This window comes from Phyllostomus discolor, chromosome 9 (assembly GCF_004126475.2).
Source record: "Phyllostomus discolor isolate MPI-MPIP mPhyDis1 chromosome 9, mPhyDis1.pri.v3, whole genome shotgun sequence".
Taxonomy (NCBI): domain Eukaryota; kingdom Metazoa; phylum Chordata; class Mammalia; order Chiroptera; family Phyllostomidae; genus Phyllostomus; species Phyllostomus discolor.
In genome coordinates this window covers 92,556,080-92,570,209 of record NC_040911.2, presented here as the reverse complement: position 1 = coordinate 92,570,209, position 14,130 = coordinate 92,556,080, and the positions used below count along the sequence as shown (strand labels likewise).

The 14,130-nt window shown below is 50.1% G+C and overlaps 1 protein-coding gene across 11 annotated transcripts in view; it reads left to right on the top strand.

The window, feature by feature from the left end:
* The window catches only part of PTPRT (protein tyrosine phosphatase receptor type T), a 944,823-nt gene that overhangs the window by 705,943 nt on the left and 224,750 nt on the right, over nt 1–14,130 (top strand). For all 11 annotated transcript variants that reach the window (XM_036009848.1, XM_036009845.1, XM_036009847.1 and 8 more), the window contains exons 10-11: nt 1,345–1,546; nt 2,853–2,955. In XM_036009848.1, the coding sequence (XP_035865741.1) occupies nt 1,345–1,546; nt 2,853–2,955 (305 nt within the window). The remainder of the gene's footprint in view (nt 1–1,344; nt 1,547–2,852; nt 2,956–14,130) is intronic.

Here is a 14,130-nt window from a genome sequence, read left to right as displayed (position 1 = left end):
CGTCTAGAGGGCCTTGACATCCAAGTGCAAAGTCAGTGGACACGTCTTCCTGCACAGAGTGTAAACCAGTTTGGTCATTGCCAGACTCACATGATGAGCCACGTGTGATGGGGTCTTTGCATTATTACCGGTCTGCAGTGGGTGAGGGAGCTCAAAACTGGGCCTTCACCGTAGTAGATACTTCAGAAAGCGCTGATTTAATGCAAGTTGGTTCCCAGTTGAGCCTCAGTGTCCCCCTCATTAAAATGAGAATAGAGATCCGGATGCCCCAGGTGGCAGGAAGACAAACAATATAATGCATGAGAAAGTCACAGGCAGCACCCCGTGGAGGAGGGGCCCAGGAGCTGCATTTCTTTCTTTCTTTTTCTTTTTATTGTTGACGCTGGTTATCACCGATGTCCCCATTTTCTCCCCTTTGTCCGCTTCCACCCAGCCCCTGCAGCCCCCCTTCCCTCTGGCCATCCCCACGCTGCCGTCTGTGTCCATGGGTCGTGCATGTGTGTCCTCTGGCTGATGCCTTCCCCTTCTTTCACCCAGTCCCCACTCCCCCCTCCTCACCGACAGCTCTCAGCCTGTGCCATGTGTCCGTGCCTCTGCTTCTGTTTTCCATTTTTTAAAAGATTTTATTTATTTATTTTTAGAGAGGAAAGGGAGGGAGAAAGAGAGAGAGAGAGAAACATCAATGTGTGGTTGCTGGGGGTCATGGCCTGCAACCCAGGCATGTACCCTAACTGGGAATCAAACCTGTGACACTATGTTTTGCATGTTTAACTAGCTTTCCAGATAACTTACTGGGACGCCGCTCTCGAATACTGCTCTACGGCTGCACTGTCCAGCGCGGTGGCCGCTAGCCACGGCCACTACTACACTGTGAAACGTGGCTAGTCCAGACGGGCATGCATCATAAGGGCCAACTGTGCAGTGGATATCTAAGACTTCGTGTGAATAAATACAGATGATATTTATTTCTATTACAAAACATACATATAGAATATCTCACTACCTTCCTATGTTGATTACAGGTGGAAATGATAATATTTTTGCACATATGAATTAGGTTCGACCGAATGTATTATTTGATTTGATTTCACGTTCTGAGTCTTTCCATGGGACCACTGGGAAATTAGAAAGCGTGCCTGTGGCTGGCACTGTATTTCTGTTGGGCAGCAATTCCCCTGAGTGGCAGCAGCGGCGATTTCGGAGGCTGGGCGATCTGTAAGATGGACCACAGCATCCAAACGTGCTCCCGTGCCTTCTCCTGTCTCCCCAGAGGCCCCTCCCCTGAGCGCTGCACAGCGTCCCGGGTGAGGTGTTTACTGGTTTGTTTGCTGGCTTGTCGTGCAGATCAACTACAAGGCTGTGGGCTCCCTCGACCCGACTGCCGACCTCTCCAGCCAGAGGGGGAAAGTGTTCAAGCTCCGGAATGAAACCCACCACCTCTTCGTGGGTCTGTACCCAGGGACCACCTACTCCTTCACCATCAAGGCGAGCACGGCAAAGGGCTTCGGGCCCCCTGTCAGCACGAGGATCGCCACCAAAATTTCAGGTATCACTCTCAGAAAGTGGCTGTTGCTTTGTGTGTCCCCGTCCCTAATTTTCCTGGGAGTGACAAAGGCCAGAGCCAGCTCTGACTATGTGGTTGGCATTGGAGGGATCAGGACGGTGCAATCCCTCCATCCCACTTGGGATGAAACCCAACGCACCAACTTCCTAAAGTGTAAAACCTGCATCGATTAGACCAGAGGGGATGCTGAGTGACTCACCAAAAAATGTGCCACACAGTTGTATTAAGTAGTATTTTTTTTTCATACACAATGGCTTGTAAAAATGTGATTTATTTTTAGGAACATTTCTTTTGGCAAAGCAGGGCACAGCAGAGGTTCTCATGAAATGCCTGGTGAATGAATGAATGAGTGAATGTTACAAAGCCAGGGTGGTCCAAGACTTCGCCTGCCACCTCCAGTAGGGCCCTTCCATCATCAGAGGGCATCAAGCAGAATTATCTCACAGCCTTTTCTACAATACATATTTTTCCAGAATACCTGTGCACTTCTGGTCTGCACGCATACACATTTTGCATAATGAACCCATGGTGTTTTTTTGTAACTTAATGTTTCCACTTATGTTTATACCATAAGCACTTTCAATGTTGCTACATTGCTTTCCGTTCTAATGTTCTGTCAAGTGGTTGGACGTAATTTAATTAAACATTCCCCTGTGGTTGGGTATTGTCCATGATGTTATAAAATAACACTTCAATAAACAGTTACAGAATAAACTTTAATTCGTTGGTTTGGATTGTAACTTTGGGATTAAATTCCAGAAATTGAAATACTAAATGAAAGGGGATATGGACTTTAATAGCTCTTAATGCAAATGGCTAAATTACCTTCCCAAGGGATTAGATTCAGTGGCACTCCTGTCGGCTGGGGATGAAAGAGGCAGGGTCTCATGAGGAAAAAAAAGATAAGAATTACTTCGTTACTGCTGAAATGTGCATTTCAAGTGTGCTTAACAAGGTTGGCTGCGTGCACATCTTCATGAAGTACTTATTTTCCCTGTGTTTATCCGTGTATTTGGTGTGGGACTTTCAATGCATGAGGGTTACTGGCCACACCACTGCCAGCCACCCTTCCCCAGACTCTTCTGCACCTTGAAGGAGCCCTCAGGCAGGTCGGAGGTCAGGACCTCCTTCGCTGAAAGCCTGGGAGGCCATGTGACTCTCACCGAGCCTTTCCCAAAGGTCCCCCTTGCAGGCATCCTGAGCATCCTTAGGGGCGGCATCGAGGGGAGGTGGTGAGCGGGGTCCGGGCCCAACGCTGAGCTCCACACTCTCTGCTCTCTCCGCCCAGCTCCGTCGATGCCCGAGTACGACACAGACACCCCGCTGAACGAGACGGACACGACCATCACGGTGATGCTGAAGCCTGCTCAGTCCAGGGGAGCCCCCGTCAGGTGAGGAGGCTGCTGCACCCAGCACTCACAGTTTTCCCTCTCTGTACCAGGCACACCTCCCAGCGAGTCCCGTGCCCGTCGGTGCCCATGGGCAGGGCTGGCCAGGAGCCGGGCTCCCTGGAGGAAGAGGGGCAGCAGCCTGAGCCCAGGAGCCTCACTCTGCTCAGTGGGCTGTGGGAACTGACTCAGAGGGAGCCTGCTGATGGGGATCTGAGGAGGGCTGGGAGAGAACTTTCTGGAACACATCTACAGTAAATTTATTTAGTGGGTTGGAAGCCTGGGAACACGGTCTCCTTTCCATGTCTGGCTGATATTAGCATACACATGGACAGATGACTGTGAATGGAGCCGGACCTCTGGGCTGGTCCCGGGTTGGGCCATCGTGTGCTGGGGTCCCGTAGAGGGGCTTGAAGTCAAAGCCGTGTTGCTGATTTTCACAAGAGGCTGCTGGAGCTCAGGAGCATACTCAGGGCTCAGGCAATGAAAGCTTCTCAGTAACTAAGCTGTCCCAGTGCAAGGTCATGGCTCATGGCTATCAGCAAGGTGGGCATCTCTTTTAAACCAGCTACACTTTGCTCAAGGGCAGCAGCTCCCACATTGGTTTGCTTAGCGATCAAAGGACTACAGTCCCTTGAAATCAAGCAGCGTGTTGGGTGAAACAGCTTTCAAACTGGCTCAGTCCAGTTCAACAAGCATGCACGGAGCAGCTTAGATGCCCAGAAGAGGGAGGAGCCCAGGGGATAAAAATCATCCATTTATATATTCATCCAACAACTCTTCACTGAGCGGCACTCTGTGCCAGGGGCTGTTTGACTGCTCAGGACACGGTAGCCGTGAACTAGCCATGAATGACTCGTGGTCTAAAAGGAAGCCAGTCTCTAGTTGGGGGGACAGAAACATGAAACCATAATTAGAATGCAGGGAGCACTTATGGAGACGTGCATAGGTCGTTATGAGAGTTCAGAGGGGAGAATTCCCAGCAGAGGTGACACAGAGCTAGATCTTAATTGTCGTGTAGGATTTTCGCAAAGCAGTGAGTGGGTCCGGGCTGGGCACAGGCGTGGGGGAGGGGAGCAGCCTGGTGCCCTGGGAGCAACCAGGAGTGGTTAAGTTCGCTTTAGTGTAGAGGTTACGGCAGGGGTGATGGGCTGACTTAGGGGGCCGTGTCTGAGATGCTCGGGCGTGTTTAAGGAGCCACGGGGAGCCACTGGACAGCCACATGCGGTGTCACTTTTGTGAAACTAGGGACGGGGAGACCTGCCAGGAAGGAGGCTTTTGAGATGGTCTAGTTATCTGTTTTCCAACCGGACCCAACTCTACCCAGAAATGATAGGCCTGGTGGCAGACGGAATCAATGGAGGGGAATTGGGAAGTCGCCCTCAGTTCCGTGGGCTTTGGACAATGTTCTGTCCTAAGTCAGGTGAATCTGCAGACCTGGCAGCAGGTTTGTGTGTACGAATGTGTGTGCAGCACCTGAACTGAAAACTTTTTCCCTGCATTCTTCACGTGGGTTGTTCCAGGTCCATCCTGGCCGTGATGAGCCAAAGCACATGGTGTCTCCCTTTTTTTTTTAGATTTTATTTATTTTTTTAGAGAGGAAAGGGAGGGAGAAAGAGAGAGAGAGAGAGAGAGAGAAGCATCAATGGGTGGTTGCTGGGGGCCGTGGCCTGCAACACAGGCATGTACCCTGACTGGGAATCGAACCTGCGACACTTTGGTTCACAGCCCGCTCTCAATCCACTGAGCTACGCCAGCCAGGGCGCACGTGGTGTCTCTTACATCTAATAGTTATTGAGTTACTTGCTTTTTATCCCCGTTCCTTTCCTGCAACATCGTCATTTAATTCTGCCTATACACTGCCATACTATTATCCTCATTTTCAGGTGAAGAAACTGAGGCTCAGAAATTCCCACATGCAGAGAGACAATAGGTAGGAAGGCTGAGGTTGAACGCAGGTCCTCCAGGTACCAAGTCACACGTTCCATTCTGGCCACCCATGCCCGGCTCCATTTCAGAGCTCTTACCTCTCTCACACAGCAGCACTGGTCATGTTTCAAAATCTTAGCAAGCTTTGCAGGTGGCCAACTATGGCCCAGAAAAGAGAAACAGTGTATCCAATGTTGCATGGTAAGTTAGCAGCTGACCCCAAACCCATGACCATTATATAGGAGATCCCGGTATCCCCTTTCATCCCACAAGCCTACAGACCTGTGAGCAAAGGAACCTGATCAGCTGGCACCGCAGTGGCTCCTGGTGGGTGTGGATCCAGCTCCCCGTAGCCTTCTGGCTGCTGGATGGGGCAGTGGAAAGGATGTGAGCCTAGTGGCAGAGAACCTGGGTTCAAATCCTGCTCTAACACTGACACTGCTGTGTGACCTTGGACAAGTTACTTGATGTCTCTGAACCTGAGCTTTCCTCATCTGGAAAGTGTGGAGGGTCGTTATTTCACAGAGGCTGGCTGAAATGCAGAAGCCAAAGCAAGGCAGGCTCTCAGAGAGCTCATTCCTTTGTTAGCTTTGCTTCTTCTCTTTGGAACTTAGGAAGTGCTGTTCAAAATGGTTTTTGAAAAATCTTTCCCATTACAAGATCACAGAGTTGCCTGTTTCCTTCCTATTCAAATGTCCAAAGCTTTTCTGAGACCCTGATTTTATGATGCGGAGGGAAGGACTTTTGCTTTTTCCTGAAGGTCCCCTAACTTTTTTCTGGCACGAAGGTTCTGAAAAACTTCTTTAAAGAATTGTAGTAAGAAATAACCAATCTGGGTTCTGCCCAGTGGCTGCTTAAAGTTAAATTTTATACTGAGGATCAGGGTCCCATCCTCAGGATAAATCAGATTGTATCTCTGCAAACCTCTATAAACTCACCAAAGTAATTCATACCATGATTTATTGGGCAACTTCTATGGTCCAAGAATTTAACCTTGACTAACGTATGAGTAGCACTTTGCTGTCGAAAGTGAGGAAACCGAAGGTCAGTCACAGAGCCTGTAAGTGGTGAAGCCGGGACTAACACCCAGGCCCGCCTGACTGCAGAGACCAGCAGAGGGGTCCTCTGAGCAGCCCAAACCAATGTTCCTGGGAAAGCCCTTCCAGTTCCCACAAAGAGAAGCCCCTTACGCAGTCCCTAGGCGCCTACATCCTCTTAGGATGCCCATCTGTTTACTAATCTCATGCATTCTGAGACTACAGAATGGAAATGCCCCAGTAGCAGTGAAAAAAAATGACAGTTGGCAGGGAGCAGAAAGCAGGAAAACTCTGGAAAACCGACACAGGAATACGCAGGTCTGCATGCTGCAGCTCCTCACCGCCACAGTTGTTCATTCATTGTTCCTGGCTCACCCCCAAAATGTAGCATTAGGGCCCACGTCTTCAAGTAAAAAGAACCTGCTAGCTTGCACCTGCTGAGCAAGGGCTTGCTGTGTGCCTCTCACTATAAACTATCTGTGTGCTCGCAGCATTGCGGTGATTGTCTCCCCATTTTGCAGATGTAGAAACTGAGGTACATAGACATGAGTGAGCTGAGCTGGACCACAAGACAAGGAAACAGTGCAGGCAGAATTTAAACCCAGTTCAGCTGGCCCCAAGCCAACACTCATTCCGCTACACAGCACCACCTCCCTAGGAGAGAGTTATGCATGATATATTTTGGTGACATTTCCAAAATTTTTTTAAAAAAATTAAAATAAATGTCACTGCTCAAAGGGGCAATGCTTGGTGTCTGGAAATGTCTGGCTGCTTTTCTTCCCAAGCTTCTGGATCATTGAGGATGGGTACACTGCATTTCTGGAATTATTTTCAGACTATTGCTTGGGCATCTGCCAAGGAGGATAAGGGACTCACCAATGCCACTTTGCAAGACTTTCGGGACAACTTGCAATGACAGCAGTGGCGATATCACAGTAGATTTCAGTTGCCTTAACTCTTTTTCACCTTGAACTCAGGGCACTAAGATGCCCACATGGGAGGCAGTTGAACAGTAAGTCAGTCAACGAATATTTATTGAGCACTTGCCATGTCCCAGGAACAGGAGATAGGCAGGCTATAGCAGGAAACAAGATAGGTGCACACCTGTCCTCTTCAGGCTTATCGTCCAGAAACTGTGCCTGTGAATGGGGTTGGAGGTTCTGCATTACACAAGGAAGCAAATGAGTTCATGAAACTGACCCAACAAGATAATGTGAGGCCAGTGAGGACAGGGACTGCCTTGGCTGAGAGGAGGAATAAACTGGTTGGAGAGATGAGCGCCGGTGGCCAGTGTGGAGCCCTGCAGGTTGGGGGAAGCAGGAGCATTGAGAAAACAACAAAGGCTCTGACTGTCAGGCACAAAATGTTCACAGGATGCATTGGACCAGGGTGCCTGGAATCATACTTTATAGTGATAGGTCCTTTCATTGCATTGTGTCATCTGATGGCCATGTACACAGTGAGTACGCTGGATGGGAAATGTCATCTCCATTTCAAAGGATGAAGCTGAGTTCTGAGATGTTAAATGATTGGTCCAAGGTTACCACGCTTGTTACATGTACAGCCAGGACACGGACCTGGCTCCTCCCAGGAGGTGGTGAGTTTCCCGGGCCTGGGATGTCATGTGATGATTGGGTAACCTTTCGATGGGGAGGCTGTGGAGTGAACCTCCATCAACTAGGAAGTGAGGGGGAGGCAAGAGGACTTCTCAGGGTCCTTCAGCTCCGGGTCGTGTGGGCCTAGCCTGTAGCTTGCAGACCTCAGCATGTCTGTCTCTAAGTCTGCCTGTCTTCAAATAGATGCATACCTAAGCCCCAGCCTCCAGCGGTCACCCAGGTAGGCTGTTCCTCCTCCTTCTGCCAGCAGTGCTCTGGCCCTGGCTCAGCCCAGCTCCAGCCCCTGCTCTGCCCAGCCCAGTGCTCTGTCACTTGCTGCCCCTTTGGGGTCCTGTGGCTCTGACTCCTGGTTGAACTGAGCATGCTGGGAGGCAAGGAGGGGTGGAGAGGAAGATTGGTGTGTGCGGCTCCCACACCCTCATCTCTCCCGCCAAACCATGTCGGCTGCTTGGCCTATATTTCTAATACTCCGCAATAGAGATTTATTGCTTTTGCATTGCTTTCCCCAGGCCTTCAAAGATTTATTGGTTTTTAAGTGACAGAATCCCAGAATTGCTTAAAAGATCAATCAAATAGTGACTAGAATCTAATATTCAGCTCTGACTTAAACACGCTGAGCCTTTTCCCTCCACACCCCGCCTGTCATGCTGATGTATCTGTAGTAACCTTCATAAGAAAGTGACTTGGCCATAAATTAATCACCCATAATGCAGTCCCTCAAGTAAGGCTGGGGGCGGAGCCTGGATTCTGTATCAGACCCTCCCCTGGATGCCCAGCTGGCTTCCTTAGAGGTGTGCTTTTCTCTCCCTACTCTCTCCTCATCCAGTCAGACAGTGGGACCCGTCTGTTCACCGTCAGTCTCAGCTCTGGGATTAGCTGTCTTCTCTCCTTCCCCCTTCTCCCCCCACCCCTCTCCTAACCTGTCAGGGTGGCCTGCTGGTTTGCCTGGCATCAGTTTCTCTTCCTTATCCGTCTCCCACTGAGATGCTGGAATAGTCCATCAGACACACAAATTGGATCAAGTTAACTTTTCTGCTTAAAATTCTTAAATGGGTCACTGGCTGCCTACCGCATTTATGTTCAAGCTTCTTAGCATGGAATTTATGGCCCATCAGAATCTGGCCCCAACCCCTTTCTGGCTTTATTTCCTTTCACTTTGCCCCTTCCCGGGTTTTACTCAAGCGCCCTGTGTGCCTTCTTCCTCATTCCTTCCTGAACGTTACATTGTTATGCATTTCTTGGCTTCTCTCAGGTTTTGTTTCCTTCGTGTTCTTTACTAGAATGTGAGCTCCAAGAAATTGAGAGGCTTGACACTAATAGATTCCCTTTCCTGGGGACAGTGTCTGGCAGTTAGCAGATACTAAAAAAAAAAAAAAACACAACATAAGTAAATCGGCAAGTCTGTTTTGCACACCTGGTTGATGCCCAGGACCGTGGAGGTGCACCCCACAGGCCCTGCCTTCAGCTGCCCCCTAGTCTGTAAGAGTGCTATTCAATAGAACTTCCTGCCAAGGAGAAAATGCCCTGTCTCTGTGCTGTCCAAGTAGTCACCACTAATTATATGTGGCTATTGAGCCCTTAAAATATGACTAGTGTGACTGAGGAATTGGTTTTTTGAAAGTTATGGTTAGGGGCTACCACTTTCGATGGTGCAGATCTATAGGAAGGACATTCAGAAAAAGAAACAAAATGCTGACAACTCTGCGTACTTGGTCAGAGGTTCCTATGAGAGTTCAGTTGCAGAGGCGTCCATCAGTTGGTCACCTGGTGCAGGGAGAGCTGCTCCAATGGGGTTGGGGTTGCTTAGCAACAAAGGGGAGGCGTGGCCCAGGAGGAAGCAGCAGATACAGGAGCCAAGGCAGAGAAGATGCAGTGTGTTCAGGGAACCGCAGAGGGCAGCAGCAGGGAGATGAGGAGAGAGGCAAAGAAGTGGGCAGGGGCCAGGTAGAGAAGGTCTTCACTTGGGGTTTGGACTTTGTCCTGATAGGTGTCGCACATCCAGGGCCATTTCCCACCCTTTAGCAGAATGCATCTGCTCCTCAGAGCGGCTGGTCCCGCTCTGTCCTGGCTACTCCTCTGTCAGGGACTTGCATGTCAATCTCTACCAGCCTGCGACCCCCTTGTGTGGCTCCTGACTCAGACTGTCGATCTCTCACTCTCTTCCTGCCACAGCCGACTGCCCAGTCGGGTGCCTTGGAACAGCAACAGCTCCAGGAATCAGATTCAGGCTGATGTCATTGACTCTCTGGGTGTCCTTGGGCCAGTTACTTCATCTCCTTGATCTTCAGACTTCTTGTTGGGAAAATGGGAATACCCAGGCCACGGGTTGTTTTGAAGATCAAATAAGCTAAAGTGAGTGAAGTACAACTGGCAGTTGTTTAACTTGCTTCTTGACTTGGCCACACTGTTGGGATGGGACCGGCTGTCTGCCATGGTCACTATGGGGTGGAGTCCTCTTCGAGCCCTGCTAGAAGCTCATGCCTGTTTGCTGGATTTCCTCTAACACCATGGAAGGTGCTGGCAACCATATGACATGTCAGGGAATGTGCAGTTATCTCCACGGGTGTCCCCAAATCCTTGGAACAATCTTACCTTACAAATGGATCCCCGGAGTTGGGCATCTTTCACAAATACCAGATCAGGCACACAGGGCCTGGGCGTCTCAACCACTGAAGGACCAGTGAACCAAGGTCAGGTTAGAGGAGATGCACCTTTATGGTGTGAAATCAAAGCAAAGCAGATCAAAGTCCCCTCAGGAAGGGGAATGGAGACCCCATGAGCTCCATTAACTGAGGGCTTATAAACACTGGGACCAGAGTGGGTAGACAGAGTCAGACCAAGCCAGAGAGGTGAGACCAGACCCTAGGAGATGAGCCAGGTTTATCCGTTCCCTTGTTCATGTGTTTATCAATTCATTAACTAATTAGGTCAATAAATACCTCATTTGAATTTAAGCAAACAACCATGTGCCAGACACTGCTGAGCACTGAAGATGCAGAAATAAGCAAAACAGGCCACGCACGGCTGAAATCCTAATGGCGGAGATGGCTCTGTGCAAACGGACACTAATGACAGACTGATTAGATGCAGCCAGTTCTCCCTGGGTCCACGTCACCTCACCATCTCCCCGCTGATTTCAGCAGTAGCTGTGCTGGACAGCTGCAAGCAGTTGCTGATTCCCTCCTTTTTCCTCCCTCAGTTCTTTCTCCAAAGCCCTGTGGATCTTGTTTGGTCTGAGCTGGCAGATCAGAAACCCCTAACGCCGCAGGGGCAGCCTTCGGCCAGTGCGGGATGGGAGTCTAGGCATCCTCGGCAGTTCCTCGCACATGCCCAGGAGAATTGCTCTTCCGTGTCCCAAATGAGAGCCAGCTGGACAATGCGCTCTGTACTTCTTTGCCTTCTCCATCTCACGCTTTCCTATCAGAGGAGGGTCAGACACAGACTGGGGAGTCCAGAGATGAAGTCACAGAAACTGAAAGGAGGCCAGCAGGACAGCAGTGGGGAGAAGGTGCAAGGAGAGAGAGGTGCACGGTGAGAGTGGATGAGAGAGCCAGGTAACACAAGCGTTGTTATTGTCAGAGTCAGGAGTTTCATTCTGAGATCAATGAGGAGTGAAAAATAAAAAGGGGTTTTAAACAAGTGAACAATATGATCCATCCTGTGTGTGTGTGTGTGTGTGTGTGTGTATGTGTGTGAGTGTGAGTGTAGCCTTCCTGACGTCAGTGTGGAGAACTGATGGGAGACGACAGGAGTGGTTCAGAGAGACCAGCTGGGAGCCGGTTGTGTTTGTCCAGATGAGACATGAAGGTGAACCGAGTCAGAGTAGCTGTGATGATGGAGCGCAAACTTGGAGGGGCAAAGTGGTCAGGCCTTGGTGATGACTTCTCTATGGGGCCGGTGGTGGGTGTGAAGGAAAAGCCACTGGCCAGGGTGACTCCCAGGTTTCCGGGTTGGTTAGTGGGGTGGACAATGGTGCCATTCTCTGAGCCAAGGACACAGAGGGAGGGAAGGGTTCGGAAGGACCCTGTATCCAAGAGGGGTCAGTGGTGGTAAAAGTGGTCTGGGAACCGAATGAAAGAGTTAGGAACCGATTGAACAGGGACAGGCTGGGACCTGATGTGTGGCCCAGGTGAGCCATGGGGACTTCTGAGGGACCTTCTTCGAGTCAGTTAGGATGTATGGACAGCTTTCATGGACTTCTTGAGGCTTGGAAGACAGAGGGTGCAGCTCCAGCTTGGAGGACTGAATAAGAAAAGACAGGGTTACATGGCAAATGGCTTCTAAGGTCATTGCAAGTTCTCATCACTCCCTAATGAGAATCCCTGGGCCCTCTGCTTTTGACAGGTGCAGCCAGTTAACACTATAGACTCTGAAACACACCCTGATTAGATGCAGTACAGATTCGTGATCCAGCCACAGTTTAAAGAAATAAGAACCATTATTGGGAAGACAAGGAAATGATTGCCAAATTTCCTTCAGGATTCCTTTAATAGCTATGAGGCCCAGAGGGAGAGCACATGAAACAATCACAGGGGGCGGGGTTGCTGGTCGGCGGAGCTGCAGTGAGCAAAACTGTCATCATTACCATCTGACTCTCAGACGGCAGCCTATGATGGTGTCTAGTTAGGATGAGAAAATGCAAATCTAGAGGACTTACCAACTTGGGGCAGCCTGAGGAGTATCTAAATTCCTGTCCCTGTGGGCAGAGATGAGAAACTGAGATTGCATTTAGACGCTCTCCCTAAACAGCACTGGCTTTGTTTAGTTCCCAGCCCTCTGGGCCACCTCTGGGCCTGAAGATGAGGAGTGTAATATGTCCCACTTTGGGATTGGGGGGGTGGACAAGAGGCACTCCCACATACATTGCAAGGAAACTGAGCTCTGCAAGTCATACCACTTGCAGCCGAGCAGCCTAAAAGCATGCTGGGACTTCATCACACCAGGTTGGAAAACAGGAGGAGCCAGATACAAGAAGAAACAACCAGAAATAAGAAATAGTGGGATAAAAGCTGCCGCAGAGCTATTCCTTATGGTGCTATTTCACAGTGTAGATACAGTGACGGGGGGACATGTACCTCTGATTAACAAGACAGGTAGGGTTACAGGGTCAGTCTTCTGAGGGTGGCACAGAGCTGCAATCAGAAAGACCATCCAGGAAAACAGAAGGAAAGAAAGGTGACACCCACATAATTTAGGAGGGTTTGCATCCACTGCTGCTCATCCTAAATGCATCACAGGTCTCTTTTGTTCAGCCCCCCAAAACAACCCAGCTTACCAAGCATTGGCACTGGAGTTGAAGGATTCTGGATTACATTCCTTAGGAATGGAAGAAACCAAGGAACCAAGGAAGAAAAACAGGTGTTTCAGGAAGAATGTTTTAAAAGGCGCAGGAGCAGTCGCTGGAACACGAGGGAGGAAAGAGTGTCTATTTTGGGCCGTCTGCCATCTGGAAGGATGGAGATGAGGCTGTTGCTGGCATGAGGGAAAGCAGAGAGTGGTCGTCATGTTCCCCTCCTACGGCAGGGTCTGTCTAAATCCCGCAAGGCTGGAGTTTGCGGAGGCACCGAGCAGGGGTTTTAGAGTCCGGGTTCACATCCGGGTGGTGTGTGAGGCCTGGGCGGAGAGAGTGGCCTTCTCCAGGCGAGAGGAGGAGTGAGACGCAGCTCCAGGAGCCTCCAGGGGACCACACAGATGGAGGGGGACTGGCCAGAGAGGTGGGAGGAGTATCAGAGTGAAAACAAGAAAGCCAAAGGAGGAATGGTTTTAAAAAAGAGAGATGGGCAACATTTCGCAGTGTAATCTTCCCTAAGGACTCCGAACAGGTCTGATCGCAGAAGAGAGATGCAGGAGTTGATAGACGACCGTAGGAAAACAAAGATGATGAGATCAATGAAAGTGCTTGAAAGTGGACCATATAGTCCAGGCTTGATTTAAAAAAGCTAGTGGAGGCAGATGTGCAGATGACAGAGATACTGAGGACCAGACACCCTCAGTGCTGTTAAAAGCTCCTGTAGAGGGTACACAGCAGGGCGAGGCTGGAAAGACGGGAATTGGTGTCCCGAGAGTAAGATGGTCAAAGGTACGGCTTCAGTGGTGGAACTCTGCTATGGGATACCATGGCTCTGGGGGTGACTGTGTGGGCAGTGATGGTGGATGGATGATGGTAAGGGATTCAAGGTGAAGGTCGCGGAAGCCAAGTATTTCAAGGAAAACAGAGGCTGGGCTGTGGGTGGAAGGACAGTCTGAGGTGAGTTCTTGTCATGCTAATGTTCTCACCCTGGGCAACTGCTTGAGGCAAGGCACACAGAGGGTGCTACCCCCGCTTGGAGGACAAGGGCTCTGACAGGCTGAATGCTAGGAGACAGCGTCACGTGACAAATGGCTTCTAAGGTCTTTGCAAGAGCAGCAGTGACTCTGCAAGATGCCTCCTCCTGGGTGTCACTTTTGCTCGCGCTTCCTGCTGCTGACTTTGACTTCTCACAGCGTCCTCAGCCCCCGTGACAGTTCGCATCGCCGCTTTGTCTCAGTTCTCGCCCAGCTGATAACTGATGATTCTGTCTCAGCGTTTGCAACCACCCAAAGGTCAGACTTTCAGG